Source organism: Sceloporus undulatus, chromosome 4, assembly GCF_019175285.1.
Source record: "Sceloporus undulatus isolate JIND9_A2432 ecotype Alabama chromosome 4, SceUnd_v1.1, whole genome shotgun sequence".
NCBI lineage: Eukaryota > Metazoa > Chordata > Lepidosauria > Squamata > Phrynosomatidae > Sceloporus > Sceloporus undulatus.
This window is the reverse complement of record NC_056525.1, coordinates 125,035,303-125,058,672: the sequence shown is the minus strand read 5'-3', so window position 1 is coordinate 125,058,672 and position 23,370 is coordinate 125,035,303. Positions and strand designations below refer to the sequence as shown.

The window sequence follows — 23,370 nt, the reverse complement described above, 5'->3', positions numbered from 1 at the left end:
GCACCACCCAGGTCCTCATAACTCCTTCCTCCCATGTTTCTTGCACTCTGCTGTTCACATTGCTCTTTTCATTCCCTTGCTCCCTTTCATGCCTCATCTTGCATACTTGCAATTCCTCTCTTCCTTCTTTTTTTACATTCTGTCACTTGTACCTCTCATTCTCCCTTACCTTGTACTGTCTCTCTTGCCCTCACCTCAAACTGTTACCATGCACCCCTTGTTTATTGAACTTCACTATTCTCACCACTCACCCCGCTTCCCCTACTCTGTCCCTCAGCTCATCTCCCCACAATATACTCACTTGCTTCTTGTCCTCCACTGCTCACATTGCTCACTTTCACTTCACTCCTACTCCTACTCCTTTCCTCCCCACCCCTCCTACCCTCAAAATCCTCCTCTTTTGTTTCTTTTATACCAGTGTTCACATCACTCTCTTCCCTTCCCTCATATTACATTTCTCATCTAACCTCACCTTGTACCCTTTACCAGTTTACTAGCTTACTTTTCCTTCTCTTGAAAGGCAGAGGCAGACATGTTTCTCACTGAACAATTTCACTAAAGCATGCCTCACCCTTTTTCCTCATATGTGAGCTCCTACAAGGGCTATAGACTTACAGTACACCATTGCCTTATTCATTTGAATGGTGCATGCCCCCACGCCATGCACCCCATTCACCTTATTAGGGCTTGCCATCTGCTAGACCTCAAGTCCATGTATGTCAAGTCTGCATATGGCGCAGGTGCGCTGTACTTTTTTTTTTAAATTAAAGCTTAGAGGATAGTGATCTAAATGTACACCACACAGCTTACCTAGTATCTAGGTAAAACTAGTCTGGTATGGCAGCCGTATCCAGAACTGTGGCTTAACAAACCAGAATTTGAACAAGTGCTTGTGAGGAGCTTCCCAATCAGGGCTTGTTTCGGAGCAGCATTTGTGATCCCAGGATCAGGCATCAGAAATAGCTCTTCTTTTCCTGGTTGGTTTATATGCTTGTGCAAAGGGAAACACAAAACAGAGGTGAGAGACCCCTTGTTTACCTCCTGGTTTAAGCTATAATTCTTTGTTTAAGGTGAACGAAAATGTATTGTTACATGGAGGAATTCGTTTCTCTGACATTTGAGAAGAACCACTGCTTAGAGAATGTATATGATAAGTGAATTATAGTCTCGTAAGCACTCATGCATCCCACCAATTTGCCCCATCTCATTGGCTAATGAGGAGGACATCAACACTGTTAGGCTTGATAACATTTTGGTATTAAGCAACTTTTATAATTGGTATCTGTTTGTTCTGCTGTAAATTCCTTTCAAGCCTCTCCTGCCTCCCCAACCCCACTCTCCCCCTTGTTTGTGTAGGCTGATGAGATCTGGCATCATTTACTGATTTCTAGCTGGTGGGAAGGTAGATGGGAGGAGGTGCCACACAGGTCATGATGGACCAGCTTCGGCAGAATTCCGAGCTCTGGCAGTTTTTCATGGTACTTGCTTACAAGCTGCCTCATTCTAATCAGCACTGTCAATTTCTCACTTTAATGAGCATCATCAAAGCCCACCTAATTATTCCTGAAAGAACTGTGTACATTTCCCCCATTCCCTCACTTACAAAAACTCTTAACTGCCAGGAGGTGGGCTGGGAAAATAGACGCACAGGAAAGAAAGAGATGCTAAAAGGCAGCATGTCTGACAACAACATCATTCTCATTGGTGTCAGAGCTTCAGCTAGGCCTATTATTTTCTTAAATCCTGGGCCTTCAGGGAGTCAGGAGGCATCCTTTTCAATGTGCCTATTTAGGCTGCATTCACACTTGTGCCAAGTAGATCTGGGGAGATTCGATGATGCAATACAGAATCAAAGTTCCCATTATGTTTACCCTGATCGACTCTCTCCATGGCAATTTAACCTTGTTGACATTCATATTACCATTCGTATCGATTTAAAATGGAGCCGCCATTTCGATTGTTTTTGGGTTTTTTTTTAAATGTCAGTAAAATGATGTGTATCTGTGTCACATTGTTTGGGTGACATTTTCCTGGTCTAGAAACCCCCTTGCCAAGAAAACTCTGTGATAGCTTCTCCTTGAGGGGGGGGATTCCCTCCCCATCAGCCTTGGAGAATGGTGATTGCAAGCCCCTCTGAGGACCCCTAGCCAAATGATAGCTTCCCCCCCTGTCAACCTCAGAGGATGAGAATGGCAAACCCTTGGTTCTTTAGATCCCTAATCCCTACCCCCACTAATAGGGTTTTTAAAAAATAAAATGGCAATGAAATCATGTGCACTATTGTCATACCAATAATGCCAGTTTTTAAAGGTCTGGTCTACTGCAGCCAGGCAGTAGCACAGATGTGCATAAGCTGTCAACTTTTATTAAGTATACAATCTAATGGGATGTTCCAGGAGAATCCTCTCCCTGGCTTTGGCTTTGGCTGGCAGGGAGTCCTGCACATTAACCTCTCCCTTCCTGTGTTCCGAATTGAATCGACAGCAAGTTCCCATTTGTGGCTGGTAACAAAAAATATGTTATTTTGAAAAGATGTATTACAGAACTGGGTTATGGGGAATTTGTGCTGCCCACTCCCCAGAATTCAGGTTGCGAAAAACTGGCACAAGTGTGAATGACCCCCTTTTAAACCAGTTTGCAAACTGATTTGTAATGTAGCGGGAGTGGTCCCATAGTTTCCCTTTTCCTACACGGGATTCCAGCTCTTCTGAGGTGCTACTAGTCATGGAGATGCGTTAGGAAGAGGCAAACATGTGGGAACAAAGCTGACTGGCTTAGCCTTTCCATTCTACTGTACTGTAGAAAGGCAGATAACCCTCTGTCTTTTTTCAGAGAGCAATATCTAGAGCCTGGAAAGTTACTTTTTAAAAGGCAACTCCTTCTGTTATTCATTACAGTGTTACTAATTACAATGGTGAAAAGAAATATCTCCCCCCATTACAGAACCTATTTAGCCTCCTCCAGGTTTGCTACAGTTAGAAATCCATTTGTTCCCACTTCCTCCACAGCAGTGTTTTTCTTCTCTAATCCAGTCTTCGTTTTTGCTAGTCTTTCTCCCTCTCCACCCTGGTACTCATTTACCCTGTTCATTTCTTAACTTTCCTTCCCATCCTGCCTGAGGCTAGGTGTTTCTCCCCTTCTGTCTCTTAGAGTTGTCATGTTCTACTTCTCCAAACCCAGACAAACACTTTTACATACTATGCAAACGATGCCTTATGTCATGAAGTGTTTCAGCAACACACACACAGACACACATTAATCCCATTAGTTGCCCACCTAGAAGCAACCCTTGTAAAGCAGCTTTATAGATAGGAAACAGAAGGCAAAGTTCTTCTAGATTCATTCCATATAAAACATGGACTTGGACTTGTGGCTCAAGGTATTTTTTTGTGTGCCTCATAACCCCTTTCTATTACCCTATTTTCTTTCTTTTTTCTTTTTTTATTATTTTGTAATTACTAAAAAAATCCTCTACAGATATTTACAATATGGCAATTATATAAATTTAATCCCCAGTAATAGGCCTCATATCAATTTCTTCTTTCAATAACTTATTTTAAACTGAAAGCTTACTAAGAAATCTGCTTAGAGCAGTGGTCCTGAAACTGTGCTCTTTAATGCGCCAATATTTCTTCTCAATCAATGGTGGAATTTTGTTTAACATATTTAAAAAAATATATTTCTGGTCTTATTTCAAATTTTACATATCATCCCTCTTTCCTTGAAAGCTGCTGTAAAGAAAAAGTGTATAGAAATTGTGCTCTCTTGATTCATCATCAGCTTATATAGCAACAGTCTAGAACTTACTCCAAATCTTCTTGTCCTCCATATCCTTTAGAGATAACAAATTATCCAATCTCAGGACTGATGATTCAGATGAAGTTGTTGCTTTCCATCCTGCTTAGATGGAGAACTTTACTCCTTTCCCTGATTTTAAATACAGTACTTTCAATGCTGTAAAGCTTATTAGATTTAAAATCTACAGCCAGGAACTATTTTGGTTTTAATTAATGTACAAATCAATCAGATGCTCTAAATGACAATAATATCTAATACCAAGCCATGCATTTGTGCCTAGAAATGAAAGATCTGCCAAGAATAAAATCAAACTGTTGCAGATTGGAATTGGAGCTCAATCCTGTACTTGTTTTATCACAAATAAGTGTTTTGAAGTTCAGGGAAACATTGTATGTTTAGATTTGCACACTGGTCACCATGTAGTAATTGTTTTTCTTGACAATTCTTTCTCATACACATTTTGGAAGATATAATGGAAAAGTTATCAAATGGTGTTTTCAGGTAAATCAGATATATAATAGAATAGTACCCTAGAATATATTGTAATTCTGTATATATGTATTCAGAAGTAAGTTCCACCAAGCTCAAGGTAAGTGAATGTAGAATTTCAGCCTTAATAGTCTAACTTTATGGCAATTATCATTCACTATAGAGAATCTGAAACCAGTCCATCAGTCCAATAGACTTCAGATCTTTTTTTCTTGAAAAGCACAACAAATGATAATCTGCCTGAAGCAAAGCTGCTCAGTACCACTGAGATTACATGGTGGTGGTTGATGAGTCAAAGGACTGGGTAACTGGGCAAAATCATGCTGTTTAAAGAAAAGAAAACCTTACCCCTAATACTACTGTGTACCCCTTGCAGCTCCCATGATTGTAGCCATTAGATTTCATGCTGGGGGTAGCATGCTTAGAAGTTAAGAAGGGTCAGCTCTGGTTATTACTTGGATGAAAGATTGGCAAGCAATAATAGGTCGTGTAGGCTATATTTCAGAGTAAGGAACTGGCAAAACCAGCTCTGAGTATTCCTTGCCTAAGAAAACCCTATGAAATTAATGGGGTCACCATAACTTGAAGGCACATACAGACAACATGCTGTTGTTGTTTTTTAACCACCTAGTCATATTAAGGAATTTATCAAGGAATGTATGTTTATCCTGGAGCAGAGATGGTTAAGAGGTGATATGATAGCCCTGTTTAAGTATTTGAAGAGGTGTCACATTGAGGATGGAGCTAGCTTGTTTTCTGCTGCTCCAGAGAACAGGCCCCAGAACAATGGATACAAGCTACAGGAAAAGAGATTCCACCTCAACATTAGGAAGAATTTCCTGACAGTAAGAGTTGTTTGACAGTGGAACACACTCCCTTGGAGTGTGGTGGAGTCATCTTCTTTGCAGGTCTTTAAACAAAGGCTGGATGGCCATCTCTCAAGGGTGCTTTGGTTGTGAGTTCCTGCATAGCAGGGGATTGGACTGGATGGCTCTTGTGGTCTCTTCCAACTCTGTGATTCTATTATCTTATTTCCTGAAATGTAATGACATATTTTCTGTGGTTCCTCCTGCTTCTTTGGATGAACTTGCTACACTTCTGAACTCTTCTAAACCTGCAACTTGTTCTCTTGATCCAATTTCTACTCGTCTTCTAAATTCTATAGCTCCCTCTTTTCTGCCCTCGCTTGTCCATATCTTCAATCTCTCTCTCTACAGGCTCCTTCCCTTCAGACTTTAAACATGCTCTCATTTCCCCAATTCTTAAAAAAAACCTTCTCTTGACCCCTCCTCTTTGTCTAGCTATCATCCGATTTCTCTTCTTCCCTTTCTTTCTAAGGTTTTGGAATGGGTGGTTTATTCTCTCTGACTTGATTTTCTTGAAGCCAACTCCATTCTTGATCCTTTCAGTCTGGTTTTCGGCCAAGGCATTCTACAGAAACAGCTCTCCCTAAGATCTCAAATGACCTTTTACGGGCCAAGGCTAATGGCCTTTACACTGTTCTCATCCTTCTTGATTTGTCTGCAGCCTTTGACACCGTTGATCACTGTCTTCTAGTGGATATACTTTCTGACCTTGGGTTCTCTGACTCTGTTCTCAACTGGTTTAAATCTTATTTGTCAGGCAGATCTTTTGCAGTGGTCACAGGTGGTCAGACTTCATCTCCTGTTCCCTTATCTATTGGAGTTACCCAGAGCTCTGTTCTGGGTCCTCTTCTGTTTTCTCTCTACACACTGTCCTTAGATAAATTCATTAGCTCTTTTGGTTTTTCCTACCATCTGTACGCCGATGACACCCAGTTGTATCTTTCCACCCCTGACCTTTCTCCAAGGCTTGAACAGCAAGTTTCGTCTTGTCTCACAGCTGTCTCGCAGTGGATGTGCCATCGGCATTTGAAGCTCAACATGTCCAAGATGGAGCTTCTTGTCTTTCCTCCTAAGCCCACCCTTCAACACTCCTTTTCAGTCTCTGTGGACAACATTTCTATTCAACCAGTCCAGCAAGCCCGCAGTCTTGGTTTTATTTTTGATTCTTCTCTGTTGTGTATCCCTCAGATCCAGAACACAGCCAAGGCTTGTAGATTCTTTTTACACAATATTGCCAAAATCCGACCATATCTCTTTGCCTCTACTGCCAAGATCCTGGTCCATGCCCTAGTGGTCTCACAACTTGATTTCTGTAACATCCTCCTGGCTGGGCTTCCTCTTTCTCACCTCCGTCCTTTAATTTCTGTCCAGCATTCAGCTGCACGCATTATCACATCTGTCCACCGCTCTGACCATATCTCTCCTTTGTTGCCATCCCTGCACTGGCTCCCCCTCCCTTTTCGTATTTAGTATAAGCTTCTGCTGTTGACGTTTGAAGCCCTCCATGGATTGGCCCCTCCTTATTTATCTGACCTTCTATCTCCTCACTTTCCCACTCGGGCCCTCCGTTTTGGTTGTCAAGGTCGGCTGTCTCAGCCCAGGATTACCTCTGCCCCATCTCGGATTTGTGCCTTTTCACTCGCTGTCCCTCACTCCTGGAACCTTCTTCCCCCACCAGCAAGAGCCATCACTTCTTTAACCAGCTTCAAAACGGAGTTGAAGACCATCCTGTTCAGAGAAGCCTTCCCAGGCATTGCGTGATTGTCACTTGCTATTTGATGTTCTTTTTTGTTGACTGTTTTATTGGACCATTTCCTGTATTGCTATGTATTTTATATGTATTATCCTATTATTTCTTAGATTGTATGCCATAGACAGGTTTACTCTTTTATATTTATTGTTTTTATGTATAGCGCTGTGCAAATCTACAGCGCTATATAAATAATAATAATAATAATAATAATAATAATAATAATAATAGTCGCTGTTCAAAATTAGTATAATTTGAAATAAAAAGTTCATTTTGGGCAGAACCATCATCTTGATAGCCTTAATATGACCGGCTAATGATAACTGTAATTTGTTCCTTAGTTAATTCCTTTTTAATTTCCTTCCATTTAATTTTTTAATTGTTATCAAAAAGGTCTGTATTTTTATTTGTCAGCCAAATTCCTAAATATTTAACTTTCTTTTTAACTTGACATTTAGGCATGTTTTCAATAATTTGCTCCATTACCCTATTTTTATGTAATAGGCTGCTGGCCTTTAAATCACTGCAAGAAATGCAGTTTTTCTAAAAGTATAGTTTTACCAGGAATAGGGATTCCACAAAGTTTGGGTCCCTGGAGGAGGAGTGAAGAAGGACTGCAGACATTCATTTCAGAGCAGAAAAGGTGTCAAACACACATAGCATTTCCAAGGCACATGCAAGCAAAAACACATAGTTCTCATTTCCACAACAGATTTAAAAATAAAGGTAGAAATGCTGAAACATTTGTTTTAGTTTCTCTTCAGGAGAAAGAATCATTTTTTCATTTCTGTAGAATTGTAATTCTTTTATGGGGAGACCCTTCCTTTACTTTGGAGGAGTAACAAATGGGGGAAGAAACATACTTTTCTTGCTACATGAAGGATTTGTTATTTGGGGGTTCTCTCTTGTTTTCATTATGTACTGTCAGTTAATTTCAGAGTAGGGAAAAAATGAGGGCACTAAGCCATAACTTCAAGTTTTGGAAGAAATTACCAGTTTAATTACAGTATGAGAAGCAGGAACATTACTCCATGTGTTTATGATAAGAGGATGTTCTTTTATCATTTTCAGGATGGGTTACAGTCATGCACAACACTGATGTAGCACTTGATATGGAAAGTAAGGTCTGTTACAGACTGCCAAAATAAAGCTGCTTCGGGTCTTTTGGAGGTATGCTGTTTAAATGATGCATGCATCCTAAGAATCCAGAAGCTGCACCAAAGCTGCACTCCAGTGCTTAGGAATGGAGTGTGGCTTTGGCGCGACCTCCAGACTCTTAGGACCCATGCATCATTTAAATAGCACACCTCCAAAGAGACCCCAAGCAGCTATATTTTGGCAGTCTGTAACAGGCCTAAATTAGGTTTACCAAAGCTTTTTCTTGCCCTTATGGATTCTTAACAGGCAAGCAAACTAATTAGCTTAGAGTGACTTTGATGCAGTGGTTCTTAACCTGTGGTTCATGGATCCCACCTCACAGGGGCTGTGATGTCCTCACAGGGGCCCTACAAAGGCTTGGAGGTTACTCAGACTACCTCCTCGCCATAGCAGTGCAGCTGTGTGATAGTAGCCAAGGGAAAGGCAGGCTGGGTGGGTGGGTGTGTGGATTGCCTGTCACACAACCACTCCATTGCAGTTGTTAGAAATGTTCTTATGTAAAGTGTCTGCTTAATTTTTTTTAACTTAATGGGTTGACTTAAGTTAGAATTTCAGAAATTCTAACTTAAATTCCAGAATTTGGTTTCTAGTTATTAATTAGTTAAATGAGACAACCACTTTTACATTTCTCAGCTGGTTCTTTGCATGCCTGTATGTGCTCTCAGGTTGCCTGTTGATTTACGGTGACCTCATGAATTCCATAGGGTTTTTTAAAGACAAGAAATACTCTGAGGCTTTGGGGTTCTTTACCTTAAGGTTATTTCTCCTTAATTTTTGAAAAAGTGTTTCCTGCTTAGTCCCTCAATTACAGTATTTGTACAGTTAATAATCTTTAGGTCATAAGGTTCGAATCATTGCACATGCAGATAGCTGTAGGAATCTTTGTTTTTTCATGGTCAGAGGATGACAGACTAATTAGTAATTAGCTCAAGCAGTGTTAAACCAACAGGTGGGAAAGGCAGCTTGGAAAAGGAGAGGCCTCCCAGGTGGTCTGCCAATTCTGTACACCAGAGACCCAGCAGAGGTGCTTCATCTGTTATGGGGAATTTAATTATAAAGCTCTTGACTCTGAGACTTTAGATGGTATCCATGTGGGAATTAGTAAACTAAAAAAAAGTAAGGAATGGACAAGGAGAATGCAAAAAAAATGAGAGGTTGGTCGGGCTGATGGGGTGGATGGGATATAATGTTCTCCAAAAATTTGTGCAACTGTTTCCTACTCTCTCAGACTCAAGGCAGGAACATTGAATAATCAAAAAATGAATGGAGCTGTTCCACCCCTTCCCTGGTATCATGTAGTACCACTTACTAATGGCATACCAATCAGGAAGACACTCTGCACAGTTACTTTGGGGTAGAAATGAAATTGTATGCCTTGGTGGAGAAAAGAGGAAGATTAATTATGCCCAAAGGAAGGCAATAATTTGGAAACTGCGTTCTATATAAACAAATAAACAAAATGAACCCAACACCACAGCAGTTCACGCCATGATTTACCACTGTGGGTTTGCCTCCTGCCAATTCTCTTTTGCTTTGGATGACTATTTCTTCATTGTGGATGAGCAGAACAGTGTTTTCTAGTCAAGCTTCACAGAAGCAAAAGAATTGCCCACATCAGAGGAGGGAGTTTGTCTGTTGAGTTTCTGCACAAGGGACTTGTGCTTGGGACTTGCTGCCTTCCGGGAGGCACACTTAAAACAATATATGAGACAGAAATAGAAATGAGCGAGCTCCATGGAAACTGTTTAATCTTTACTCCAAGCAGTCTAGAAATAAATATTTTTTGTTAAAGTGAAGTGTGCGTTCAGTTTTAATGCAGGGGGAGGGGGAAGGAAGGAAACCTGTGTGCTTCAAGTTATCTGATGTTTAGTATATTTTGGCTTTAGGGATCTTGCAGTCTTGCACCAGTCCGTTGAGCCTAAATTCCAATCTTTCTGTTTCTCCTCACAATTGGCCTGGTTTAAAACCTTGCTCAGCAGTCATGCGGGTGGTGTGGATTTATATACATATTGGAATCCAGTGTTATTGCTAGCTTTGCCAGCCATCCGTTACTCCCCTGCTTCTCCTCCATCTTTCCCAATCAGACTTAATTAAAGTGTTTGCAAGCTGCAGCCTGGTTTTAATTACAGCAAAATTGTCAAGATTAGAATGAAATTGGCCCATCATTGTTTACAGGGGCATTGTTCTGGGAAAACAGCAGGCTGCTGAAATCATCTCATGCCAGCCATCACACTGGAAAGAGTATGTGAGGCCTCTTAAGCGGGGGTCTAGTTGGCACATATCATATGACTTGCTTTACAAGCTGTAGTTGTGAAGCTGATAAATATAAAATGACTGAATGTCAGCACATTTTTCTTTGGCACAGCTTTCAGTATAAAGAAAGTCCTGATAAGCTGGCCAGTTATAGGTGGTTTGTTGTTTCTAACTGCCCATAAGTTGGCCTCGACTCATGGCAACCCTATGGATGAGGCATCTCCAAGTCTACCTGTCCTCCACTGCAGACTCATGCCTCTGACCTACCTAATTGAGTCTAGCCATCTGGTGTGCGGTCTTCCTCTCTTTCTTCTACTTTCAACCTTTCGCAGCATTATTGTCTTTTCAAGTGAGTCATGCCTTCTCTTGATGTGGCCAAAGTACGACAACCTCAATTTAGTAATCATAGGTGGGATACAAACCGCCATATAGTACGTATTGTATATGTACTAGGGTTAGGAAGGGGTGGTGCTTCCGCACCCCCCTAACCCTAGTACGTATACAATACATACAAGATAGCGGCACCCCTTCCACATGGGCGCCACCATCTTTACGTACTGGACGCATAGCGTCCAGATGTGTCGCGGCGCCTATGACATTGCGAATGCGCCAGCGGCGCCTCGCGACGTCATCAGTGCACCGCGGAAAGAAGCTCCGAAATGGAGCTTCTTTTTTGCTCCGCGCGGGAGCCGCGCGGTTTGGCTGCTACAGCTCCTGCGCGGAGCAAATGGCGCCGGCGGGAGACTGCCGCAAAGCGGCGGTCTGTATCCCGCCTTAGTGTTTAGGAGTATTTCAGGCTTGATCTGTTTAAGGACCCATTTGTTTGTTTTTCTGGCTGTCCATGGTATCCTCAGCAATCTTCTCAAATGAGTTGATTTTCTTTTTATCTGCTTTTTTCACAGTAGGTACTGTTTTTGTAATTACATTTGCCTCTTAAGGAACTCAGGGTGGCATATAAATAGTGTAATCTTCATTCCTGTCCTTATACTATTCCTGCAAAGCTAGTCAGACAGAAGAATAATAACCTGTAGTCATAGAACCAGCATGGTATAATTTGAGTGGTGAACTAGGACTCTAGGGGGCTTAAGTAGACAAGTCAGGATAGCATTGACTGACCCCATGATATTCTGGCCCAGGTGCTCACTTGGGTTGGTCCCCAGGTCAGTATTTACACAACCGGTCCTGTGCCAACCTGGGACCTGCTACCAACAAGCACTCACTCCTTTGCTCCTTACCTTGCTGCACCATCACTGGTACTGAAAAGCCCCCTGTCATCATGTCTGATGTGGAAACAGGGCACCTGGCTGCACCGAGGGGACTTCTCAGTACCAGAAATGGCGCAGCAAGGTAAGGAGCATGAGGGATCATGTAAAGAGAATTTCCAGGAAACTGTGGCAAACCAGGTGTCAAACTGACCCAGGCTAAAGGCTGTTTACCTTGGGAATGGGCTAGATCTGTGTCTAGTCTACCAGGATCAGGCCTGATCATGGCCCTGGGATTTTGCCCTGCATCATCTGAACTGGACAACACAAGGCCAAAGGGAACATCTAGGAGAGTAGGATTCAAAGATATAGCCATGTTAGTCTGTAGAATAGCGTTCAAATTCCCTCTCAGTCACAAAAACCCATTGGGTGACCTTGGGTAAATCACCCTCTTTCAGCTCCAGAGGAAGGCAATGGCAAACCTCCTCTTGAACAAATATTGTCAAAGAAACTCTAGGAGAGGATCTCCATAAATGAGAGTCAGAATAAAGATGCACAACAGCATAGTCCCGAAACACACAGGCCAAAAGATGTGGTTTCCAGCCGCTTCGGGGGTGTGGTGTGCAGATGACGCATGCCTCTGGGTTGGCTGGAAAATGCTCTGCAGATGCCTAAGACAGCCCAATGCCAGCCAGAAAAGGAGCAGTGAAAAGCAGTTCCTTGCCAGCAGTCTTGAGGAGCACAGGAGTGGCTTGGTTTGGGACCACGGCATCCAGTCATTGTGTTGTGCTGCACCCTATAGTCCTATACTTAGCATCACAAACAATCATGTATTTTTTGACATAGAAAAAACCTGCTTGAAATTAAGAAAATGCCAGAAATAAAGGCTATTCCATAATAATGGGACATTTTTCTTTTGTTATAATCTTTAAATAAAGCACTTCTGTATTTTCTCATTCTTTTTACTTGGATTTTGAAAATGTCATTACAAAGGAAGGAAAAAAAGAGATTAAAAAGGAGAAGGAGTACACATGATATGATGAGCCAGTGTGGTGTAGTGGTTTGAGTGCTGGACTAGGACTCTGGAAAACCAGGGTTCAGATTCCCCACATGGGAACCCACAGGGTGACCTTGGGCAAGTCACACTCTCTCAGCCTCAAAGGAAGGAAGGCAACTTATTTTACCTTTAAAGCCCTAAATGGCTTGGGCCCGTGTTACTTGAGGGAACGCCTCTCCCTGCATAATCCACCCCGCACTCTCAGAACTATAGGGAAATTACTACTCAAATACCCTAAGGTGAGATTGGCGATTACCCATCAAAGAGCTTATACAGCAATAGCGCCCACTCTCTGGAATGCTCTTCCAGAAGAGATCCGCCTCAGTGGGACACTGGAAACCTTTAAAAAGGCATTAAAAACCTACCTCTTCCTACAAGCTTACCCTCCCAACTCTTTGTAGTGAAAGTACTCCCCAATTGATTATGCTATGTATTTATTTTCTGATTTAATTTTATATAATTATGCTGTTTTTAGATAACTGTATTCGATTGTTATATTGTAATATTATTTTTAACTGTTTTATATTGTATCATGACATTTGGTCATAATTTTATCTGCTGTACACCGCTTTGACCCCTGGAAAAGTGGTATATAAATAAACAATTTATTATTATATTATTATTATTTCATTTCATTTCACTTTATTTTATATTTTATTTATATTCTGCCTTTCTCCTGGAGTGGGACCCCTTCTGAAAAAATTCTTGCCTTTGGATTGCCATAAGTTGGAAGTAACTTTTAACATACATAGTAACAGCAGCAGCAGCAACAACATAGGATACAACCATGAGCTGGTGGGGTGTGGCTGGCAATTGATTTCCTTCTGTCCCTGGCAGTAATCTATGATCCGAACATTTTACCGGAGAGGCTGCTGGTCCATTTTCAGCCAGTTCCCTTTTCTGTCTGATAACATTTCTCCTTGTAGGACAGCAGTTTTTGTAGAATGTGTGTTTAATATTTAATCGTCCTCACTTTAGATTTTGATAGGTTGTTCTCTTACTATAGATGATTTGTCATTATTTGTTAGTACATTTCATGATGTGTGGTGTTGTTTTTCTCCCACAGAGGTTTTGAGATATATATATATATATATATATATATATGTATGCAAGCTGCTCTGAGGGCCACCTCTGTGGCAGAAAAGCTGAATATCAATGCCATAAATAAATAATAAATCAGTAAAAGTCTTCAAGGGCTAATGCACAGCCATTTTTCTCAGCCTTGCTACCAGAAATCTTATTCTTTTTACTGAGTACAGTATGGAGAGAAGTGAATATGGGACCATCTTCATTTCCCCAGCAGCTCTAACTCTGATTCAGTGCAAGGTAATGGAGCCACAGTGCCCTGTACAGTGCTGTCTCCTTTCTTGGGGTTACCAGAAGAAATAATGGAAAATCACACAAACCCCTGTATTGTGTGAAAAGAGCAAATATGCAAATAGTCTAAACTTCCACAGTTTGTGACTGTTGTAGCAGGATCTGGATTGGATAAGAGTATGATATAATTTAAAACAAGTAAAATCAAGGAGACTTCTTAGCACAGAGTGGTTGCTGCCTTGGCACAGAGATTTTCATTAATTTTTTAGCACAAGGTAAATGCCACCTGACATCTGCTTGTGGTTTTTATAGTCATTCCAAATGGTTCACAGTGTAGCAGTGCCTTTCCAATACATTGGATTTAAACAAACTGTGAAACAGATCCTATGGTACTGTCTTAATATCACATGTTCACCTTAGCCCAGTATTACTGTACTTGGAGAGGGTAACATGTGGCAGTCCTTTGAGGGGTACCCACAGGCTCCTCCATTTTTGTTTCCTCAGCTAAAATTTTGTACAAGTAATGCTATAAGAGAGTTGAGAATGGTGAAAAAGTTGTAAAATGTTGACCTACCAATAAAAGAAATTTAAGAGATTTTGTATAAATAACAGTTGTATCAAAATATCGTACTAATAAATATGTGTACTGGGGAGTGTGTAGCTGGATATATATTACCACAAAACTCTCATTTCGGAGATTTAAAAGGGAATTGAATATAAAAGTCTTATCTCCATGGCCAAGTACTCACTTAAACATTTTTCAGAGGGATAGCTGCATTAGCCTATTGCAGCAAAAAACATAGAACCTTGCAGTCACTTAAAGGCTAACAAATTTATTGTGACATAAGGATTGATGGTACATTATCAATTTCAGATATTAGGTGTATGTCTGCAGGTGCATATCTATCTGAATTCAAAAAGGGGTAAATGTTAACATGGGAATCCGTGGGAAATACAGTGCAAAATACATTGTCTGCAGCAATGTATATTAGCTAAGTATATTGAAAATAAGCATAATGGTCATTTGCAACAGCAATAATTGTCCTGATAAACTGAAAATAACACTTTATGCATCTGATGAAATAGTCTCTAGGCTATGAAAGTTTATGCTGTAATAAATTGGTTAGTCATGAAGATGGCACAAGGCACAAATATGTTATTCGCACACACGTGCACATACACAGGCACACACCAGAAACAAACCCCTGAGTAATTCTTTTCAACTTGTTCAACTCTTTATGATTTCTGAAGTTATGGAATCCCAGGCTAGTTTCAGAGAGAGGCCAGTCCAACAGCTAATTTCATTTCCTTCCTAGTAATGGAATTACTCCATCCCTTAATAATCATTGGAGATCCGGTACAGACTGCCCAAAAAGGGTGGTCTCGCCAGAGCCATGGTTTGCTTCGTGAGGAAGCCACAGTGGACAAACCGCGCGACTTCCCCATGGAGCAAAAAGAACCCGCAAAAAGCGGGTTCTTTTTTGCAGGGCCATAATGACGCCACAGTGCACCAATGGTGCACTTGCGATGTCATTATGGTGCCACGACGTGCAGACCTTAGGCATCCATCATGTCAAAATGGCGGTACAGGGCTCCACCATTTTGACATACAGAACATGTGCTAGCATTGAGGGGCGTCTGTAAGTGACGCCCCAAAGCAACCCTAGCACATCATCAAGACGTACCACGAAGCCTGTCTGTACCGTGCTAGTATACAGTTTTCAATAAGTTGCCACCATTACTGATTCTGCTGAGATGTTCTCTTGGTAAGAGTTAAGCACTAGTCATTTATTTGAAATTAGTCGCCTCCCTCATTAATGATAATTATTTGTTTTAAATCATTCTTCTCTTCACAACCACTTTTTACAAGGCGTTGTACAACTAAAAGCACTACAGCTGCACTTATTAGGTGCAGTGATGGGCACAATGCTGACTTCGTGGGGGTATTTTAAAACATATTGAAAGTATGGGATGTATTAAAATGTATTTTTCATAAACGTTTGGCAGCAAAGGGTGAGGCATTCACTCTTCCCCTAACAATTCTTCTTTTTTGGCCAAGATACTATACCTTCGAAAAAGAGACAGCAGTAATCCCTGACAAGAAGTATCAACTGGACACCAAGGCCTCTTGGCCTTAACTGTACATAATGTTCAAGAGTAGAGGTTCCTTCTGCCTCCTGAACTGACTCACGAGGCAAAGGAACTACAAAATCCAACTCTTCAACTATTATTCCCTTCTAGCCAGTCTCCAATAGAGGCTTAGGAGAGTCTGTGGCTCCATCATAACTCTAATAATATTGGTGGACAAATTGCGTGTGGACCTCCAGATGTCATTGAACTCTAGCTCCCAGCATTCATCATCATTGAGTATGCAACCTAGGAGTGCTGGGAGTTACAGTCTAATATACAAACATTCAAAATGTCCCCAATATTGAAGGGAATCTGGCACTATGTTTTCAGATGGGTTTCCTTATTTTGATACTGAGAGCTAGAAAGATGTTGTTTTTATAGTTTTTGGTGGGTTTTTGGGCTATGTGGCCATGTTCTGGAAGAGTTTATTCCTGACATTTTGCCTACATCTGAAGATGCCAGCCACAGATGTGGGCTAAACACCAGGAATAAACTCTTCCAGAACATTGCCAGAAACCCCACAAAAAACTATGGTTGCCAGCCATGAAAGCCTTTGATTTATTTATAAAAATTTCTAGAAGTGCCTTGATGTATTGTGCTACTTTACTGTTGCCATTTCTTGGGTCCCCATCCAGGGAATTTGCTCGTTGGAAGGTGAATAACTTGGCACTGGAAAGGAAAGATTTCTTCCACTTGCCTCTGCCTCTGGCTCCAGAATTCATCCGCAATATTCGCCTTCTGGGGCGCCGGCCCAGCCTTCAACAAGTCACTGAGAATCTGATTAAAAAATATGGAACCCATTTCCTGCTCTCAGCCACACTTGGAGGTAAGTGTTCTGCTTTCTTTCTGTAAGCTTCCTCTGGTAATCCCACCATCCACAGCCTCAAGTCACACATTAGCTGAGCATCCTGATTCAGTGCTTTACTTTTTGAATGTATATAAAAGAGTTGGCATAGCCTAGGTTGGTGCAGTGGTGAGAATCATGGAGAGGATGGTGGCATGTGGCCTTTCCCCCCCAGGATCCCCAACACTTCCATGCCCTGTCCAAAATCGTTCTCATAGCCCAATATATCATTCACCATGGACAGTGTCTGCATAAAAATGCTGTTGGGAAAAAGACACCAGAACAACCAGAAAAATCCTGGAAATGCTTCAAAGCAGATAGGAGTTATCAGAAATGGACCTATGATGTACACAGCTACCCTAGTGAAAAAGTGCTAGTCATGTAAAAGCACATGCTATTGGTGCTAAGCATGTGTATACCAAAGGAAGTTGCCCTGGGTTCTGTAAAGTTTTGCACCCAAGGAATTCATGTGCTTAAACATGTATTTCTCCATATAGCAAAAGCATCTATATTTACTTGGAAGCAAGTCCCATTGTATTCACTGGGATTTGCTTCCATGTAAGTATGCAAAGGACTGGAATGGACTATTTGTTATTATTGATTAAAGTTCAAGGGAGGGCTTAAAGTAGCAGCACGGATTTTTAGAAACCCATGAGTCATACCTAGTAATAGGAACAAAGTAACAGATTTGGCCCAAGGACATGTTTGCTGCCTGGGGCAGAACAACAAATCATACCCACACCCACACATCTACCCAATGCAGGGTGTTTAGTACTCAAAGCCAGTCAAGTCATTTTGGCACATGAGACAGAAAGTTACACAAACGCCTTTCCCCCTCCCTGACACCAAAAATAAGACACTAGCAAATTAAATAGCTAACAATTTTCTGTATGTTTTTTGTGGGTTTTTTGGGCTATGTGGCCATGTTCTAGCAGAGTTTCTTTCTGACTTTTCACCAGTATCTATGGCAGGCATCTTCAGAGAATGAAACTCAGCTAGAACATGGCCACATAACCCGAAAAACCCATACAAAACTATGGATGCCGGCCATGAAAACATTCAACTTTCTGTATGTTCACAACACCCTAAATTTGCTGGCCAAAGTGACTGCCTCACTCTGCCAAATGGTAATGCTGGCTGTGCAAAACAAGCTCAACAGGTGAATAACAACTGGTAGTGTGCAAGGAATGACTTTAGTGTATAAGTGCTGACTGGACAACAGTTGTGTTAGGTGCTTTTTTGTGTCTTCTGATCTCTGCTCTGATGTGCTGCAGGTGCCAGCTTGTTATAAATCTGTTTTGGAAATGCCTCTTGCCACATGCACCGTGAAGCTGAACTGCTTCTGTTTATAATAACTGGATATGTACTACAATTACCCAGAAGCAAGAGGACAGTCTTTGCTCGTTTATTCAATGAGAGTTGGCTAGAAAGGACAGTCCAATAGTCACACCTACACTGGTGTTTGCAGAGGAGGGAGTTGAAGGAGTATCAGAACTTGTGGGACTCAAACCAGGAGTTTTGGGTCAGAAGGTGGTTCATCCCTTCCTATTCTACCACAACTGTTGGTCAAAGACATTAGCAGGCTAGTGAATCTGCTCTAGTTTAAACTTTAAAGGAGCTGTCCAAGGTGTTAAATTGTACAGGTATTCCTATAATTACCTTGGATAGAGCCTTTAAAGTTTGGATAAAAATTGGAATAGATCCATTGTCCCACTGTCATAGAAGCCACCAGCTGCCACTGATCAAAAAAAGGAAAGTGGCAATTTGGACAATAACATCTGTGAGACACCCCAGGATTATTCTGGCCCAGGAAACCTAGTGATAACAGAGAGTCAGTCAAGTGCCTGTACCTGATAGAAAGCACTGATTCTTCCATTTCCCATTATTCTATTTAATGAATACTACTCACCCTAGTGGATATTGGACTTGGTGCTGCTGGATCCTTGTGCAGGAGAGTCTAAATATAGTGTCTCACATCTTTGCAGGAGAAGAGTCCCTAACCATTTTTGTGGATAAGCGCAAACTCAGTCGGAAAGTAGAACCTGGGACTCCTTCAGGAAGTGGCTGGACTAATACCACTGTCTCCTTGGAAACACTGCACCAGCTGGCAGCCTCTTACTTTATTGACCGGGAAAGCACACTACGGCGTCTCCACCACATCCAGATAGCTACAGCCGCCATTAAGGTATCTCTAGAAGTGAGCAGAAGGGTACAAATATGCTCTTTGCCACCTGAAACCTCAAACATTTTTGTTGCTTAAATTTGGGGAGTTGGGGGAAGTTTTCAAAGCAGCTCTGTGCAGAGGGCATTTGCATTCCTCTTGACCTTAAGGTTGCAGAGGTCTGCATAATGGTGAGTAGGCCTGGCACCAGGTCAAAAAGAAGCTGCTGCTTCCTCACAAGGGGCAGCTTGTGAGAAGTCCTCTAAACCATAAATATTGGCTACAAACTGAGGACAGTTGACTCCTCTTGTTCACAGGATCCCTGTATAGGTCCTGACAATCTGATGGGAAGGTTAAAAGAAGGGCAAAGGCTTACAGGCAAAAAGGCACACACTCATTCTTCCACTACAAGAAAAATGCTCATTAATAGGATGCTCATGAATAGGAGCTCTCCACATTGCAGCACTGTGGTGGCAGGTCCCACTAAATGTCTTTTTAACTGCCTATGTTGTTGCAATAATTTCACTTTATTTTCTCTTATTTTCTGCTACTGTTTTACTGTTTTGGTATAAGATTGTAAGGCTTATTTTATATTGTTGATTTATAGTTTTATTCTTGTTGTTGGTTGCCTGAAACTCTCCAGAGAAAAGTACAACTACAAATGTTTTACTTACTCACTTATATACATGCAATGTTTGGAGTTGGTTTCAGCAGCCATATCAAAATAGAATCATACTCTCATTTGTGCACAAGTTGCCACCATAATAAAAGATGAATTATCCTGGGAAAAGATGCCTGCTGGGATTAGTTTTATATGTATTGTCAGCCTGTGATATCAAGTGTGTTCAGCCTGCTGGATTACAAGCATGTTAAAAATGCAGGCTCTGCAGAGCTATAATTACACCCTTAAGGTTTTCTTCTTCTACTTCTTTTCTATAAGAGCCAATGACATATACACAAAAAGACCATGATAAAAAAAAAAGTATTTTAAAAAAATTGAACTCTGAGTCAGAAAAAAAATTGTACAAAGCAAGTAAAAGTATAAAAAGGTATTTAGTTTACATGAATACATGACACTTTCATGGTGTCAGGTAATGAGTCCATTTTACTTTCTGATATGGAGGCACACAACAACAATAATATATTCTGGCAACTGCTCTCTAATGTTTCTGGTCCTTTTTCCTGAGGTGTTTTGAACATGGGACATGTATTCATGCAAACCAGACAAGCCAGCTTCCCCAACTTCTCTTTACCATCCTATTTTTGAACTGAAGTAGAGCAAACAGACAAGTTGATGCTCTAGCACAGTGGTTCCCAAACTTTGGTTCTCTAGGTATTTTGGACTTCAGTTCCCAGAAGCTTCAGCCATCATGGCCAGCATCCAGGAATATTAGAAGTTGAAGTTCAAAACACCTGGAAGATCAAAGTTTGGGAACCACTGCTTAGTAGATAAGTCTTTCCTCTCACTTGTTGCACATGCCTTGCTTCTAGCTTCTAGGTAGAGTGAAGCAGCTGCTTCAGACAATTGATGCCGGAGGTGACATAAGCAACCCCCATATCATTCTCCTTGTTGGAAGACAGAGCTGTATATACTACCCTGCCTGATCTGGATTTCTTAAACTAGACTGTTATGGTGTTGTAGAAGATGATAGCATATTGCTTTTTCTGAAGTGAGAGGCAATTGTGAGTCCATTTAGCTTCTGTATGTAGAATGGATTGTGTGCATTGTTGTGTGTGTGTGTGTGTTGCTATGTTGCCTTTAGTATCAGACACCAAAATGTCTTAGTTTGCCCTACGCCTCGAAAATGCATAATGAAGACAGAATACTAGTTTCAACATATGTTGCAAAGGTCCTAATGTTGTATGATAGTGGCTAGAGTGATGGCTTCAGTAATCTTGGATTAATCATTATATGAACATATGAAGATGCCCTTGTTCATGAGTGTAAATCATATCACTCTCGAAATGTTGTTGGACTATAGCTCCCATCATTTCTCACTATTGGCTATACTGGCTGGAATTGATGGGAGTTGCAGTGCTACAACATCTGGAGGGAGGCTTGATTTCCATCCCTGCCCTGAATACTGAATCAGATTCTTGGTCTTTCAGACTCAGTACCACCCACGCTTAATGGCAGTGGGTGTCCAGGTGTAAAGGGGGGGAGAGGGGGAAGAAGCCCTTTTGCAGTCCTTCTGTCTTTCCCCCTTTTCAACCAGATATGCCAGAGAGGGAAAAAAGCTCCACAGTGTTGCAGGATTCCAGCCTCCCCTCTCCCCCCGCTCTTCTGCTCACTCCAAGAATGCAGAGCAGCAGGGAGACTCAGAATCAAAGAAGTTGCTTACTTTTCTCTTCCCTTTGCTTTTCTATAGCAGCTCTGGTTTTATCTGTTGCCATCAGCCCCTCCATACTCTGGATTTTAATTTGCAGGTCGCTTAAGCAAGGCTGCCATCCCTGAGATCAGCTACCCAGCTCTGCAATTATAAACCCATCACTGTACTCATCCTCCTCCTTCTTCCACTTCCCCCCTGCCAAGGAACCAGGAGGGGAAGCAGGCAGGGAGTCAGACCACAACTGTGTGCCTTTGAGCTATTTATGGAAAATTGGCCATGCTAATAATGTTGGGGGTGGGGGAGAGGCTGGATGGTTAGATTCAGGTTTGTTCTCTGTCAGCAGGCCAATTACCACACAATTATTTCTCCTTTTTAGGAGCCATGTGGCCTCTTGCATTGTCAGAGGCTTGGAGCGCTTGACTTTCACTTACAGAACAGACCTTCCAGGCTTGCTATGTTCCAAAGCACCATTGTTCAATGGCATTTACTGTTACTGTTTGTTGGGACTCCATGTGGAAACCACCCATGCCCCCATTTGAAGCATTAATAAGGATATTTTTGTGCAAACAGGACCAATGTATGTTTTCTGCACTGGCCTCCTTGAAACAAATATGATTTGTGCAAGAAGAATATCGTCTCTTGGGCCATTCCCATTCATTGGCATGAGGCTTGCACTGGAGAAGTTCATGGTAGACAGACTCTACTATCATTATTAGTACCTCAAATCAGGCACCACATCATGTTCCAGAATGAATGGCAATAATACGTACATTTCTATACCGCTTTATCAGTGCACTTAAGCACTCCCTAAGCAGTTTACAAAGTGTAAGCTTATTTACCCCCAACAATCTGGGTACTCATTTTAGCGACCTCCTCGGAAGGATGCAAGCCTGAGTCAAGCCTGAGTCCTTTTCCTGGTTTTGAACTCGCAACCTTATGGTGTGTGAGTGAGTGGCTGAAGTACAGGCATTTAACCACTTTGCCACCAGGGCTCTCCAATGAAGAATGAAGCCACCTCTGTGTGTAAAATGCATAGAATAAAATAATATAATAAGATATATCAATGTATACTTCATTAAACTTATGCCCAGCTCACTGCACGCCAGTCTAAATAGAGCTTTCAAAATACAATTGGACAAACATTGAAGATTTAATCTGGATCCTAAGCAGAGTATCAAGGGCAGTTCTGCTGCCCAAGGCAGAGCAGCCAATGGAGCCTTGTATCAGTTGTGCAGGTGCAGAATACCTAGAGCCAGCATATGAAACCAAAATGACCTTCTCCAATCACTTCTCCCTCTCCCTAGCAATAAAAATACAATAACCACAAATTAAATAATGTTTTTGCTGCCCTTTCATGATACTGCAGATCTACTGCCTTAAGATTGCCTGACTCTAATGACTCTGATCCTAAGTGTGGTGCTCTTGGAGCTAGAAACCTCTCTTCTTGCTCTCCAAAACATGGATGGTGGTGGAGTGATATCCTTTTTGACATCATAGGTTGCTCCAGAATCATTTTAGTACTGAAAGTTAAAGAAAAAAGCTATCTGACAAAACCTAGGTGGACAGTTTATGCTTTATATTCAAACCCCAAAGTAGATGTGACTGAAGAGACATGTCGAGTGCAGAGCTCAGAAACATTACTTTTGTGGACTACAACTCTCTAAGAATCTCCCAAGCTGGTATGACCACTGACCACTGGAGATCCTGGGAGTTCTTCTAAAATAACTTTCCCAAAATCAGATAAAGTGATTTCCCAAAAGCTAATGGGATGAGGGGGGTATCTCAGTGCAGTGTGGGTGAGATGGATTGGATTTGACTGGAGATGCAGGGGATGCTTAATCTTATTTTCTTACAGACATCTTTTCCAATGAAATAACCCTCACCTCATCTTCCTATGAGCATTTCTGCATTCAGGAAGAAAGCAACTTTGAGAACAGTTTTGAGCAGACAAAGGACCTGTAGGGAAAGAGCTCCACATCACATCCCCATCCCAACACTGAAATTTAAAGCTTCCC

General features: G+C 41.5%; 1 protein-coding gene across 2 annotated transcripts in view; it reads left to right on the top strand.

Annotated features, from left to right (window-relative positions):
* The window catches only part of BRINP2 (BMP/retinoic acid inducible neural specific 2), a 133,724-nt gene that overhangs the window by 88,486 nt on the left and 21,868 nt on the right, over nt 1–23,370 (top strand). For both annotated transcript variants that reach the window (XM_042466219.1, XM_042466218.1), the window contains exons 3-4: nt 16,656–16,846; nt 18,850–19,049. In XM_042466219.1, coding sequence (XP_042322153.1) covers nt 16,656–16,846; nt 18,850–19,049 — 391 coding nt within the window. The remainder of the gene's footprint in view (nt 1–16,655; nt 16,847–18,849; nt 19,050–23,370) is intronic.